At 35.5% G+C, this 14,840-nt stretch overlaps 2 protein-coding genes and 2 long non-coding RNA genes across 5 annotated transcripts; 1 reads left to right on the forward strand and 3 right to left on the reverse strand.

Annotated features, from left to right (window-relative positions):
- Positions 1-1,698: 1,698 nt before the first annotated feature.
- LOC148191836 (tyrosyl-DNA phosphodiesterase 1-like) lies at positions 1,699-7,911 on the reverse strand. Of its 2 annotated transcripts, XM_088099942.1 has the most exons (15): positions 7,561-7,847; positions 7,258-7,476; positions 6,908-7,117; positions 6,538-6,598; positions 6,009-6,085; positions 5,645-5,902; positions 5,189-5,278; positions 4,935-5,069; positions 4,541-4,690; positions 3,211-3,314; positions 2,906-2,959; positions 2,687-2,777; positions 2,377-2,457; positions 2,136-2,289; positions 1,699-2,046 (listed from the first exon to the last, which is right to left on the reverse strand). In XM_088099942.1, exons 1-15 carry the CDS (start codon positions 7,753-7,755, stop codon positions 1,976-1,978), a joined length of 1,950 nt encoding a protein of 649 aa, XP_087956068.1. In that variant the 5' UTR covers positions 7,756-7,847; the 3' UTR covers positions 1,699-1,975. The 2 variants fall into 2 exon arrangements, 1 of the variants encoding a protein (XP_087956068.1); XR_015782495.1 differs by lacking the exons at positions 1,699-2,046; positions 2,136-2,289 and adding an exon at positions 4,389-4,449 and having other exon boundaries at positions 2,407-2,457; positions 7,561-7,911.
- A 2,173-nt stretch (positions 7,912-10,084) lies between these two features.
- On the reverse strand, positions 10,085-10,600 carry LOC148191837 (uncharacterized). The gene is made up of 2 exons (XM_088099970.1): positions 10,364-10,600; positions 10,085-10,279 (listed from the first exon to the last, which is right to left on the reverse strand). Exons 1-2 carry the CDS (start codon positions 10,598-10,600, stop codon positions 10,085-10,087), a joined length of 432 nt encoding a protein of 143 aa, XP_087956096.1.
- A 187-nt stretch (positions 10,601-10,787) lies between these two features.
- LOC148191838 (uncharacterized) lies at positions 10,788-12,467 on the reverse strand. Its single transcript, XR_015782740.1, has 3 exons — positions 11,914-12,467; positions 11,633-11,715; positions 10,788-11,488 (listed from the first exon to the last, which is right to left on the reverse strand). It is a non-coding gene; the product is annotated as an uncharacterized LOC148191838 (long non-coding RNA).
- Positions 12,468-13,091: 624 nt separating this feature from the next.
- LOC148191839 (uncharacterized) lies at positions 13,092-14,361 on the forward strand. The gene is made up of 2 exons (XR_015782536.1): positions 13,092-13,730; positions 13,817-14,361. It is a non-coding gene; the product is annotated as an uncharacterized LOC148191839 (long non-coding RNA).
- Positions 14,362-14,840: the final 479 nt, after the last annotated feature.

A 14,840-nucleotide genomic window follows, 5' to 3' on the forward strand; every position in this document is an offset into this window, starting at 1 on the left:
AACCCTTCAAGCTATGTTTTTCATGCATGCCTTGCATGCCTTTCATGTCTTCCACTTACTCTTCCACGCCATCCACATCGGAGCCCACCTATTTGCAGCATTTTTCTGATCCATGTTCGTTTAGGTGCTTATCAATGTAGCTGGGAAGCAGTTGGAAGAGGGGAGAATCCTTCACCTTCTCCTCCCTCTTCTTCCTGGTGGCTTTTAACTTTATGTGGTATTATTGTGTTCAAATTTAGCAACATGGATTATGATATTTTAACAACCTTTTTCAATAATATCTTTTTACAATAGATTATGTGTCGTTATTGATACATATAAAATGGATCAATCATAAACTATCACATGAACTGTTGTAAAATAATTATAATAAAAAAAGTTGTTAAAAAATACATTTTCCTGCTTTGTATGGGTCTATGTTAGCCCAATAAATAAGTTGCTTTATGTTTATTGCTTTCAACAACTTTGTAACACTTACTATCAACTTCCTCCGCTTTGAAATTTGATAATATCTGCTATTTGGTTTATCATGCTTAGACTGGATGTCACCATTCTTCGTATCTTAGTAGTAACCATTGTATTCTAGTATTTAGAAGACCGGATTAATAGGGATAGAAATTTGGTGCTTTATATTTGAAGAACACAGTCGGTGGAAATATGTTTTTCTTATATTCACCACTTTTACGATTTTTTTTTAAAAGATTTTGAGTGTTAAAAAGTTAACTTTTATATTTATTAAAAAAAGATATTGAAAAATAATTAATAGATGTAAAGAGTTTGTAAATATTGATTGGATGTTAAAATAATAGTTAGTAACCATTCTAAAACCAATTTGTTGCATATGGAATAATCATCTAAGCGAGGACATGTTTCTGTTTCACATTTTTGGATTGCTTTCTACCTCTAATAAGCGAAACTACCCCATTTCTTTTACATTTTTTTGGATTTTAATCCATATATAAATCACCTTATCTAGTAAAAAATAAGTAAAATTTGGAAGATAAGTCCTGCAATAACTCGAATAGAAGAAATACAAACAATCACAAAGAAAAGAACAACGAATAAGAAGAAATGGTAGAAAAAAGCATGCCAAGAGTAAGAATCTGAGAAAGATAAAAGAGACAAATAACAGTAATATTGATATTTTCAGTTATTAAACACTAAAAATTTGTACCATATAAATTTCAAATAGTTTCAGTTTCATCTAATCCTATTTTCCTTATTTCAAATAATTTCAGTTTCATCCAATCCTATTCTCCTTATTGTTGTCCACTAACAATTATTTACAGTAAACACTTACACAAATACTTTTATGTTGTCTAGTCCTTTAAAATTTAGCAAAGCAAATCCTCATTTTTCTGTCAATAACGAATTATTTGTAAAGAATTAGCTTTAAAAAATAATTGGGATACAATTCGTGTTTATTAACTTTTAAGTAATAAAAATATAAAAGGAAAATGATACTTGAACAACCATTTTTGACAACATTTAGACACGCGCACACGTGTCTAAATTTGAGTGGTCCATTTTCATTTAATTTTTCCAACTGGACCACTCAAATTTAGACACGTGTGCGCGTGTCTAAATGTTGTCAAAAATGGTTGTTCAAGTGTCATTTTCCAATATAAAATAATGTCCATATAGTATGTGACAAAGGATATTTATAAAGGAGCTACGATCTCATCTTAATGCAGTCCAACCTACTAAAGATGGTTTCAATACCTCTGAATGAAAAGTAATTAAAACAAAAAAAAAAAAGAATTCTCTTAGAATCAAAAATAAGCATTCAATATTTGATATATTTCTGACAGGAAAACAAAACACACGAATGAAAATAAGACAACTTTGTGCAAAGTATGACAAACTACATGCACATGGAAACTCGGTTGCAAAAACACTAGTGCCATTATCCATAACACGACTGAGAGGAGTCGAAATGATATGTACACTGTGAATGGAATCGGTGTTGATATGCTCAAATCCGGGGCCAAACATGACCATAGACATCTTTATTTTTATATTGCCGGTCCCAAGACCAAGGGACATCTGCAGAGGAAATTAATAATTAGAAGACAAGTTACACGCGACAACAACAGTGAAGTCACTTGAAAGTGCGGGAAACAGCTGTGACTAACCTTGGGAGGAATAAGGAAGAGGAGGGAGCTCGTAAGGCAAAGGTAAAGGGATAATAACATCAGATGGTGAATGCATACTGTCCTTTTTCTGCCCATTAAGGGTTACTAGTTTTGTTTTCTTCATTTCAGAAGATTCTTGGGCTGGGCACTTATCCTGCAATTCTTACTTTGTTAGCATGAGTCTCCCTCTCCACTTGAAGTTAAATCATGCCAAGCATAAAGAACATCAAAGATTCACTACCTCAGATAGTGCAACATTACAGGTACAGGAAAATACGGATCCTCGTCGTTTGAATGATGATGGTAAAAATAGCACTCCCAGCTAAAATGAAATGAATTTAAATATTTTTTAGTAAAACTTCTGGAGAACAAGATGAAATGTATTTTGACTGCAAATGCCAAAGTACAATAAGAAACAAATAATCAGAGAAAACACTCTTTTTGGCATCTTCAGATCATTGTGTGTTATTAGATGAGGTTTGGCTGCGCTAGACAATTTTTGGGTCTGAGCTGTCAGATAAGAACATCATCGGTCAGATAACATGACATACCTCGTACGAACGAATCATCAACTGAGTGCTATTCTTCTGGAGAGCTCCCCAGGCAGCTTTGCTAAGATTTGCCGAAGTTAACAAGAACCAACTATTTGGGAAGAGGGTAATTCCACAGTTAACTATCTACAGCGTGACTTTAGCAGTGCAATGCGTGATTAAAAAATTCAACAAACATAAAAGCTGAAGTGCATATAATAGGTCTGACGGAGGTCTTACGCAAGACTTTGATTATTATAACGAGCGAAAGTCTTTATATGAGGCATAGCACGGCTGAAACATAGCAAACATAGACATAATTGGTGAGAAAAATTACCATTTGTGCCCAATAAAAATTTTAGGAAAATTTGCATGTGTTTCCAATCAAAATTTGTGACGCATATTCAAAATAGTAAAGGCGAGCCAAGTTTTCACCGACGGGACTCTTAGATAAGTTAGACTCTAATAGAAGACAATTAGACTTGTTGATAACCCTTTCCCAGCGACAAGTTAGAAATTGAGGTACTAAAATGAGATAAACTTACCCGCGACCAGTATGGTCTGCTTTCCATTTTGCCCAATACTTCTTTAAAAATGCTTTCTCCACATTCTTCAGAGGACTTGGAATTGCACTTCCAGCCCCATAACCCTACAGAACAAATAGAAGGCAAAAGTTGTCGACAAAGTTGCACTTAGAAATTCAATAACGAACAGAACTACATGAAAAAATAAATAAGATGAAACAAAAAGTTGACACTAACAAGCATGAGAGAAGATAGGAACTAAGGAGAGTAGTGATACTATAAGTTTAAATAATCATTCTTGCCAACGAACTACTTTGATAGCCCAAACACTTGCAATATTTATGTCAGTTATAACTGTTGAATTGTGTTTGACATAGTGGTAAGTGTTCCATCCAACAATAACCACTATTTAAAGTAAAAAAGGAAAAGCATTGGTGTCAGAACCAACAACTCAAGTACATAATCGAGATATCAACAAAATTGGGCTGTATGTTACTCCCCTTTTCATACTCATGCCATACCTATATATTAATAAACCTTTTATATACAATAATTACTACTCCAACCATTCCTTTTCAAATATCATTTAAGGTTCTTTTGGAGAAATAAAAAAATGCAATAAATTTCTTGACTCTAATAAAATATTTACAAGATTTTCCATTTTACCCTTTTCATTTCTGCATCACATAAAGGTATATATGTAAACTAGTTAAAAATTAGGCGAAGGATAAGGGTATAAATGACAAAATAGCAATTAATGTTGTCTTAAACTTAAAAGATAACAATTAAATAGAAACCAAAAGATTTAAAAAATGAGAGTGTAAAACGGAGGGAGTGATATTTTAAAAACATTGCCAATTTCCAATATAGTACCTCAATTTCTAATAATGATAACTTTTGAACTCTTCTCTATGACTTTTCATGTAAAAAGCCAAACTAAAATATTTCCAGTCTTTTAACTTGTATACAGAGGAACTGAGTAAATAGGCCCATGTTTAACTATTCGGGAATTAAACGGGCGAATGTCGGGCCAACTGCTCTTCTACATACAACGTGCAGCCTAAGCTCTGGGTAATTGGTACCTGCCCCAATACCTATTGTCATTACTAAGTGAAACAAACAGAAATGATCTAGACTTATTTTAAAAAGTATGAGAGAATTTTTAAGCATGTGTCGCAAAATAAAAAATGGTCGCTGACCTGATAAAAACAGACCAGGCACGTGCCATATCAACCGATATTTGATTATGCTCCAAAATAACTTAAGTTGAGCATGAAACTCAAATCAGAGGCAGTTTTCCTTTTTTATCTCAGAAAGTAAAAAATACATCCCCCACATCTAAATGCTTTACCTCTAAAGAGCATCTGACATCTTCCACAGTAGGCCATATTATTTGGGGCTCCCCCATACCAAGGGGTGTTTTATCTTTTGAGAGGCCTGCTGACATTGATGATGCTAGCTCACTCATCCATTTTTCATCTAAAGATCCAAGGGAGGAGAACTGCAGTAGATATAAGCCATGATCATCAAAAAAATAGTAAATGATAGATATTGCAATCTCTAAAATCTGTCTTGAAGTGATACATTATAGTCAAAAACTTGAGTTGAAATGAGAGAAAATATAACAATAGTGAAATACTTTAACATTAACTTTTTTCCATTTCATACTAGAGTTATAAGATTAACATGAACCAACTGCGCCAAAACAAGAGCATAATGCAACCTAGCCTAGAGCCAAACAGTACCTGATAAACAAGTGGAGATTTCCTAAACTCTTCATCAAAAGTACATTCCTGGAGAAGAGAACGCAGCTTCATATGTCCCCACTTTTTCAAACTAGTACCAGAATGATATCCAGGTACAGATGCGATTAATCTAACCTGAATATAATGCAAACAGCATTATGTATCCTGATGTACAGTGTATCTGACAATCAACAAATTTTTAAACGTTTCAATAAAAAAAGGACATAATTTAATAACTTTAAGTGGAAAAGTACCCTTGCATCACTATAATCAAACTTCCTGAAGAAAGATGGACATATACTGACACTTCCAAGCGATGGAAGTTTAACTGAGAACTCCGGCCACTGAATCACCAAATAAATAATGTTATGCTTAAGATGTATAGTGCCTATTAAAAATGCTTAATATGGACAGTTATCATAGCACACTAAGGATAATATCCAGTCAAACAATAACATCAATATCAACATCTGTTGGAAACTATTTAGCCTTCATGGGCCGTATAAGTACTTTGACTAGCAACAAGTTTTCATAATAACCTGTTAAAAACTTTTAACAAGTGAATTTTCTACAATAATCCAACTGCCTAATATTTGGGACAGGTTACTTCAACTAGGTTTTTCAATAACTATTCAGCCTTAGTTTTATCTTATCAACTTGAGATTGTTTACTCGTCTCTCTCAATATAAATGAAAATTGTCTTCCATTACCTTCAGTATACTGAGATATTCAACCAGGTCATTCTCAAATCCAGATCCATTGCTTGGACTATTTTGATCTTTCCATGGAAAATCTTGCATCCACAAACCTTGGCTTTTGTTGTTCCAATCTACATAAATTAAGTTCGCTGTATGCACAATGACTCTCACTCCTTGAGGATATATAAGCAGCATGGCCTTTGAATGGTGTGTCCCAAATGAAATTGGCAATGTTGGTTTGTGCAGAATCCACTTTGCAGGTTTGCTTCTCTAACAATCAGAGAAGTAGCATAGCAAGTCAATATCTTTCAACCAGTTTTATTTACGTAATCAATCTTGCTAATAACTAACCAAATATATTAGATCTTAGACAAACCTTTATGCACTCCACCCTGCCATCACTTTCTCCGTGAATGACTAGCACATGGGGAACTTTTGAAAGTGCAGGACAAGCTATCCCAGCAAAAATTGAAAGGGAGAAATAGAATGAGATCAACAATTTGAGAAACTCAATCAAAACAGTTCACGTAAGCACGAAGTTCAGAGCACAAGACATGCCAGCAGCCTATAGTTGTGCATAATAGAGAAATAGATGGTTGGATTGCCCCTTTCGGATATGCAAATATGTAAAGTAATGTAGTGTAATACTCTGTAAGAAAGAGATAGTGTGCACTATTTCAGCGGGAGCAAGAGGAGCTGGAAAAGAAAAAGAATTAACATCGCAAAATAACAAATGTTCCCAGCAATTTGAAAATATGACAATGAATGCCAGAATATTTTTAATTAGTACATAACCTCAGTAGTCTCAAGGACAAAAACGACTGTCAGACTACAAACAGGTGAAATTTGGGGGTGTAGAGAGGCAAAAGCAAGGAGGAATTGGAAAATCATAACAGAAGACTCACCGGGAATCAACCAGTCAACGTCTACCATGTAGTTTGATAGAATAGCAACTAGAATATCCCCCTATCAGTGAGAAGAATTAAAATAAAATCAATGAGGAGTTCCATTAATTTCTGGTTAAAATACTTGTGCTGTGCAGCTCGAGCTGTCTTTTGTGCAAAATTATTAAATTTATCCAGTCATTGAAGTATAAAAGATTTCTTTTAAGCTCTGTAGGATTGCATGTTTATTATCGACCATAGTTGAAGAATGAAACATTCAATTAAGTGCTACCATGAAGGACAAAAACAGATGCTTCATAGTTCAAAATCACCATTCAACAGGGCAATGCAAGAACAAGTTAAAATCTGCAATAAAATTATCCCTACTAACCTGAATGACATCACCTATAGAAACACAAGAAGTATTCGCCCACGGTGGTAACCCTTGCACGCGCAAAAGTCGAAAAGTGGAAGGTATTTGGTCATTAGGGACATGGAAATTACGAATGGCCTCCACACTACTGTCTTCACCAGACTGTGAATGCACAAACTTCCTTGCTTCTGCATTCCTACCTTGTTTCTGGCATGTTTCAACTTTATCCTGCAGAGTTTACACCCAACGGAACAATTCACTTTACAAACAAAAAAACGAGAAAAATCATCTTAATGCACGCACATTCAGATGGCTATGACACGAACACAGATGTAAAATGTAGGATCATAACGTAAGCAGTTGAATACCCGTGAAGTCCTGCCTAAAGCTTTATTTCTGAAAGATGATTGAGGTTCATTGCTTCTACCACTCGAAGAGTTTACGTCACCCCCCAACACCTGATATTTAAATAGATGGTGACCGGGAATGAGCTCGATTACGTCACCATTACAAATGGTAGCTTCTTCTTTATGATTCAGCTTCCTTCTCTTATTCCCGGAATTAACAACGATTGGGTTCGGCCCCTCCTAACATTAACAAAGCGAAAGGAAATCACGAATTGAAAAAAAAAAAAAAAAAAAAAAAAACAAGAGAGTGAAGAAGGTTCATACGACGAGCAAATTAGCGGAGCCATCGCGAGAAGCGGTTAAGGTGAGGTGCTTCCGGCTAAGCCTCTTGTCCGGAACAGGAATGTTGTTCCGCCCAACAACGTTTGCGCCGTCTGTGATAGCTAACTTCGGAACTAAACCTTCTTCCTCTAAACTTTGATTCACCGGAATCAGGTATCCCACCTCAGACAAAGACATTAATCTCTAATTAAATCAACGCCTCGCGACCAAACACACTCACAATCTTTCGCATCCCTCAAACACTTTCTTCTTTCTGCATTTCAAACTCTAAACACCAAACACAGCCGAACAACGTTACGCTGGACCTTCCTTCAAAAGCCCAAAGACTTCTGGACGGTCCATAGCCCATACTTCTCTTAAACGGATGGCTATTGTTTCCAGCGTACACACAATTACTAACTGCACTCCATAATTGAATCACGGTCCATGGCCCATACTTCGCTGCTGCTGCTGCAAAGCAAGAAGAAAAGTCAAAATGAAGAAAACTCATTCTTGAGAGCTATTTTCAACGTGTTTCAGAAAGGTCTTTCACAAATATATTTCATATAGAAATATTTCGAAAAATTAATTCTGAAAGATATTATATATATATTCCAAAAAGTTTATTTTCATTCTAAAAAAAATTATTTCAAATTACAGTTCATGTGCTCTAAAAATTTTATTTCAGAATCTCAATTCAAAAATCTTATTCTAAAAATTTTATTATAAAAAATTTCCGAATATTTAATTCGGAAGACACTTTTAAAAATGAAAAAAAATTAGGGGTGCAGCAAGTAAAAGCCTATATGGATTAAGCAACCCACTCATGGGTGTTCTCTGGGTGTTGCTCCCTCCACCACCCAAGGTACTCCCTGTACCTCCCCACTACTTTTTTTTATTCCAAAAACACCCTACACTTCCCCACTATCTTTAACATTGTTATCCTATACACCTCCCCTCCCCACTATTTTAGCAATCTCTTTCTTTCTCTCTCACCCTTAGTCTAAACTTTTATTTCTCATTCCAGTAACCATAACCTTACCTCTCCTTCTCCATCACCAACGGAACTACATCAAGCATCAAACCAACAGGTTCTCCCAAGCCCAAAACACGAGTATGACACTTGTTCACATACCAACGTCCCCAACCCATTTCTCCTTCCTTCATGCAACCCGTGACTACCCTGTTTACCCCCTGCTATCCTTCTAAATCTTCACCCAACCTTCATTATATCCCCAAGGGAACATCTCTGCTCTTCTCACCTCTTCCATGCTAGGAAGAGAAAACGAATTCGCCACAACAAAAATAACAAAGAGAATAATATAATACTACAACAGTTACGTAAGACATCTTCCTCAACCCATGAAAATAAATACAAGCTTACCTCAACGTCACACCTTTCATATAAAGGATTCACACATACTTAAGAAACTTATAACCCATGCCAAACACTGTTCAATAATATAACTGGTTTCTCCTTCGTGTCAAAGTACTCCCTTGGCACCTTTACTCAAATTTTTTCCGGTCATATCGGAACGATCGAGCTGACGCCCATCTCCGTCGAGAACTCCCTCATCGCGGGCTTCTCCTACGACATACCGGTAAAGTCCTCCAGATATATATCCATTTGTAGTAAGTTTCTATTAGTAATTATTTTGGCTAAGTGTAGCAGTCCCTGGGAACTTATGCCCCTGGAAATACTGCTCGTATCTATGGATCTGAAAAGAATGTTTTGCCTCATTGCTTATGCATAATTTTTAGAAGGACAAAAGATTTTGGTGGTGGAGTTTTCTCTCTTGCAGCTACTGTTATGAGTGACTTAATACAAAAGGATCCTACTTGTTATCCTGTTTTGGATGCAGATAATCTTCCATTTTCCTTCTTGGATGCTATAACGGATGATGTTCTCAACTCTTCAGCAGCCATTACTTGCATCCCCTAGTGTTTGGATGCCTTGTGCTTAAATAGTAATGGCATGCAGCTGTGAAAGATAGGAACTCTTTGAGGATGTGAAAGATAGTAATGCCTTGTGCTTAATCATTTTACATAATTTGTTCCACCGCTTATGTGGTAGCAGTTCCATCAACCTCTTCGTACATGTGGGGTTTCGACATAAGAAATCATAGCACTGCTCTAGCAAATTTTCATCACTGATGTTCATAGCAGTCAACATTTCATAAATGTCCGCCTCAATATATGTGTAATTGGGGGTGCGACGAAGAATCTCGGTTTGGGAACGTAGTATTTCATTTCTGTCCTCCATCGCTGATACTTGACGCACGACGGCATCAGAAATTACACCAAAATGTACATTTGATGAGCTTAGGACATTTGCAAACCCATCCAGACTAGTCGTCAACTTATCAAATTAGGTATCAATAGAATCCACCATATGTGCCTTCCTTTTCGAGCCTCGTGAGGATGAAGTCCCACCTGATGGGACGGAAGGCACAGATTGAGTCTGTCCCGGACTATATTCATCGACAGATGGAGGAGGCGATGATGGAGTTGGGTCTCTGTACCCTGTTCACTGAGACTGTTCTGGAATGTACTCAATATTTTGATTCAAATCAACACTGACATGAGGACCAACACGTTGTCTTCGAGCTTGACGAGCAGTCCGAACACCACTCCCAGTAACTCGATCAGCTGCCCATAACTCAACCATTAAATCATAGTGTTTTATACTATTAACTCTCCACTTTGCCGTAGCTGGCCGCGACTGCAACAACAAAGACAATATACACACTGCTTCATATTATGTATAATAAGGATCCACATAAAAAATAAGTATTTTTATAAATACCTGAATCAGGTCAAGCCAGACTTTGTCCTCAGCATGAAATGTCATACTTACTGGATTCCACGCAAATCCACTCAATCCAGAAAACAAGTCATGCACCTCACGCCATTTATCCTTCAACACTTTCTGACGATTTTTGACATTATTTTTTGTAACTGCGACATACCCAGCGCTATGAAGATGATCAACTATGTTACTATATGCTTGGGTTGTCCAGCTTCCGTCAACCCTATTACCCATTCTTGATTCCTTGATCATGCAGTGTAGTAGACGTGTGTCCATGTCCTCTGTCCACTTCATGAACTCTCTAGTAGGACCAGAGGACGGAATGGCGGTTGCCTTACCCTATTCATTTTATACCTAATGAGTCAAGAAATATGTTTGAAGTTAACATAAAACATCCTTAATAATATGTTGTTCTCATACACATAAAAATAAATTAAAATACAATACAATAAAATACAATAACTACGATACTTGGTAATCACACCACATATGATCAGCTATACAATCCCTAATACTACTACCAATCCTATGATCCTCTTCTCTAACTTGAGATGATGAAACATCATGTTCTTCCCTTTCATTCAACTCGTTATCAACTTCATCGAGTAAGGAGTCATCGTTATCCACGCCCCGAAGGAAGTTGTGTAATATACAACAAGTTAGTATGATATTAGTCATCGTCTCCAATCCATAGTGTGGTTCAGTGCTACTTGCAATGATAGGGAATCTTTTTTTCAACACACCAAAAGTTCTTTCAATTACATTTCTCAACAACGAGTGTCGATGATTAAACAACTCAACGCGAGTACATATTGTTCCAGAGTATAGATATGTACAGGAATTCAATAATGGGGAGTTTTCCGTCAATAATTCCTGAAAATGCTCTTTTGAGGAAGCCTATTCCCAAGAATTACAATAGAAAATAGAATTGATGAGTTTCACGAGCAATGCAATTCCAAAGATTTTATGGGTGTTATGTAGCATATATAGTGAACTAGCTAGAAAGATATAAATTCTATTATGGTACATGTGCTGAAATAGAGTGATGGTAAGGCAAAATGAATTAATAACTGACTCTCCATCTAATCCTGTTTCCCTTACAAAAGGACACCGAATCAAAACCTGAAAGATACATGTGTATGATCAGACAAATAAGCATCATCAATTCTACAACTGGTACATGGGATAACAGAAAAAGAAAAAAATCTGGGTTTAGAGAATGGTTGCCTCAAATCAAACAGAACCAAGATAAAATAAAAGTCGCACCACGATCAGCTCTTTAGTCAGTCACGGTGCATGCGCGATAGATGGAACAATAACGAACATGCAAGCATAGGTTCAAAGACCACCTGCACCAACAGTGAATGATCAACAAGGTAACAATCAAAAGAAAAAACATTTTGCACAATTAAAATAAAAATAAATAAATAAATAATCTCTCTTGACATTAGCTGATACGAAAAAAAAAATGATTGAAGTTTCAAGCATGCAAACACACGGAGAGGAAAATAAACGACGGCTCGGACTTTCTACAATAATATCCATACCTGGATGACAACGAATGGACAAGAAAGGCAGACAATAGGTGCAACTCATCCCAGATTGGGGGCGCGACACAAGAGTGTTTAACAGAGTCCCACTACGCCTTCACGTTGACTACCAAAAGTAGATTTACTTAGGTAGCAGAACCTTTTAAAAAATAATAACTAAACAAAAGCATCACTAAACAAAATATCACCAGATAGGCTTGTCAAAGTTCATCTTCTTTATTGTCTCCAAAATTTTGCTAGCAAGGCCAGTCTGGTGCCATGATCTTATTGGCTTTGGCACATCCTTTCCATGTATCTTCAATTCCAACTGCTTCCTGTATGCTGCAGCTTCTTCTGGAGTAATCTTCGAGATCTCCTTCACCTCAATATAAAAAGTTTTCTTGAATGGTTCATAGTCAATCTTTGAATGGTCAACTAAAGAAAGCTTCTCAGCTTTTGTTTTCTTCACTCTTTTCATGAACTCGTCATCATCTTCATCCAATGGATCCCTCTCAACTTCATCATCAGCATAATCTGAGTCAGACTCTTCACCAGGAATTATTCTGCCAATAGACTTAATGTGAATTTATCAATTTAATATATACGATTATTTTCAATTATATCTTTTAATAAGTAATGTTTTTTAAATTAAAATAAATTAAACTAAAATAATTCTTTATATTATACAAAAAAATAGGATTTAAAAGTTGGAGGGAAGAAAAGGCTCTGCAGCTATATATGGCTATAGTCTTCTCCTGACTTAACTCGTTACTTGCTTCCATTGCATTGCTTCTCATTCAGGTGACGTTCCTTCTTACCTTTTATCAATGAAGGAATTCGGTTCATATCTTTCAATTTTCTTCGTTCTTTCAATTTTCTTCGTTCTTTCAATTTTCTTTTGGTTGTGTTTTTTTCTTTCTTTCTTTAGGATTTTCTGAGCATTTGTTTCTGCTGGAGAACGATCGGGCGATAATCCAGGTATTGATTTTTTTGTTTAGAGTTGAGTTAGTATTGCCTGTGTTTATAATTATTCTAAATGATTCTGATAAGCTTTTGTTGAAATTGAAATTTTCTTTTGACACGGGTTTGGATTTTTGCGTGAAATGTTTGTTTTATTCCATCTCCCACCCTCCTTCCCCATTATTGTAGGTTATCATGTTCGTGAATGGTAAATAAATGTTGTTTCTGTTGAATGGTTTATCCTTCTTTTTTTTCATTTCTTGGAACTCTGGAGCTTTCTGTTTAAATAATTCCTAGATTATCCTCTAGCTGATTAGGCTGGATTCTGTAGGCTCAAACAACTCTGCAACCAAGACATTCCAGTAGTCCAGACAGACCTGATATTTTTTGGAAAACAAGCACATATAAAATTCTAGTACATTTCAGAACACTATCTTAGGACACTTCCAATGGTAAGGAGGAAAAGAGGTCAGAGGTCTATCATGAAAACTTGAGAACGAACAAAAGTTTGAGCAATCACAACATAAGCATTCAAAGGGAAGAGATAAATGTCATCATAATACCTTAAAAGCTTTCTGTTTAAATACTGTTTTATCACTGTTGATTTGATACATGAATTTCTGGTTTTTTTTGTTTTGTAGAGATCTGATGGGTAACCTTAGAAAGGTTAGATTATTCCTTTTTTTTAATTTATTTTATTTTGCTAATGGAATCCCGAAATATAATCATTAATTATTTGTTTTGTTATTATGGTTCATTTTACACAGAAAATATCCGGTGAAGCAAGGCTACATTTATCCGATACATCCAAAGGTATTTTCCAGGCACGGATCCTACCAGTGTTTTGGATACATTTAAATGGAATATTGAGACAGGTAAATTTTCTATAAATATTACTGTATCTTCTTGCACTATTAATATACTTTTCTATTTACTAATACTATGTTTATCATGTGCACAGATGACAAAAGGGAGAGTTCACTGGACTGTTCAAATCTTGAAGTACATGAACTTCTGAATTCTTTTTGGAAATCTCTGGAAATACAGTATGACATAATGAAAGAAAAGCTTGAAGACCAAAATAGCAAGTTAGAAAACTTAAATCATGCTTTAAAGGTCTATCCTGATGCAGCAGAGAATGCTGATGCTGACCTTGACCTCTCCTCTACGGCTCATATGTTGAGAAGCAAAATACAACACGAGAAGTTCAAACTCGGGGTGTTAAGCAATATTGCAAATAATTTTGGTGATACATCTACCACGCTCTTAAAAGAGCATTTGAAATTAGTTGAACAAATAGCTTTCATAAAAAAACACATCTAATGACTTTGGTATTGAGCACATGATAGGAGTCATTATAATATAATGTTGTACCTTGCTAGTTATTTGATAATTAGGCAGGGTTTTAACACCTTGTCTTTTCTTAAGTTTCTACCAAGTGTTGATGTGTAATTGTTAGACATATAACTATTATTTTGAAAGTTTTAGCTGTTTGGTGGACCCTCATTAATGGTTTATGTTACTTCTACTTAAGATTGAAAAGAAATAATTCTTGAGGGCTTAATTGATCCCTTTCACAATCTTCTATTTATAAGAATAAATTGATACAAATACATGATAAATAGGGTAACCCTAGACACAATATAATCATGATAAATAGGTAATCCTAGACACAATATAATCATGATAAATAGGGTAACCCTTGACACACTATAATGATGATAAAATAGGATAAATATCCTAACACTTCTCTAACATTCATAAAAGCATAAGTCTTTTTGGGTCTTATTATTTGAGCGAGGCCAATGCACATGGGCTTTCTTACCTTTTGTTAAACTTCAATTTTTTTACTTCATATATGGGGATGCAAAGAACGAACTCTTGACCACTTGGTAGTGTCATGTAGACTTCCAATATCGTATCATGAACCAATAATGGTTTATGTTACTTCTCTAACATGCACGTGCTTCATAAAATCATAAACC

Source organism: Vigna umbellata, chromosome 10 (genome assembly GCF_029865625.1).
Source record: "Vigna umbellata cultivar VRB3 chromosome 10, Vumbellata_1.0, whole genome shotgun sequence".
In the NCBI taxonomy this organism is placed as follows: Eukaryota; Viridiplantae; Streptophyta; class Magnoliopsida; order Fabales; family Fabaceae; genus Vigna; species Vigna umbellata.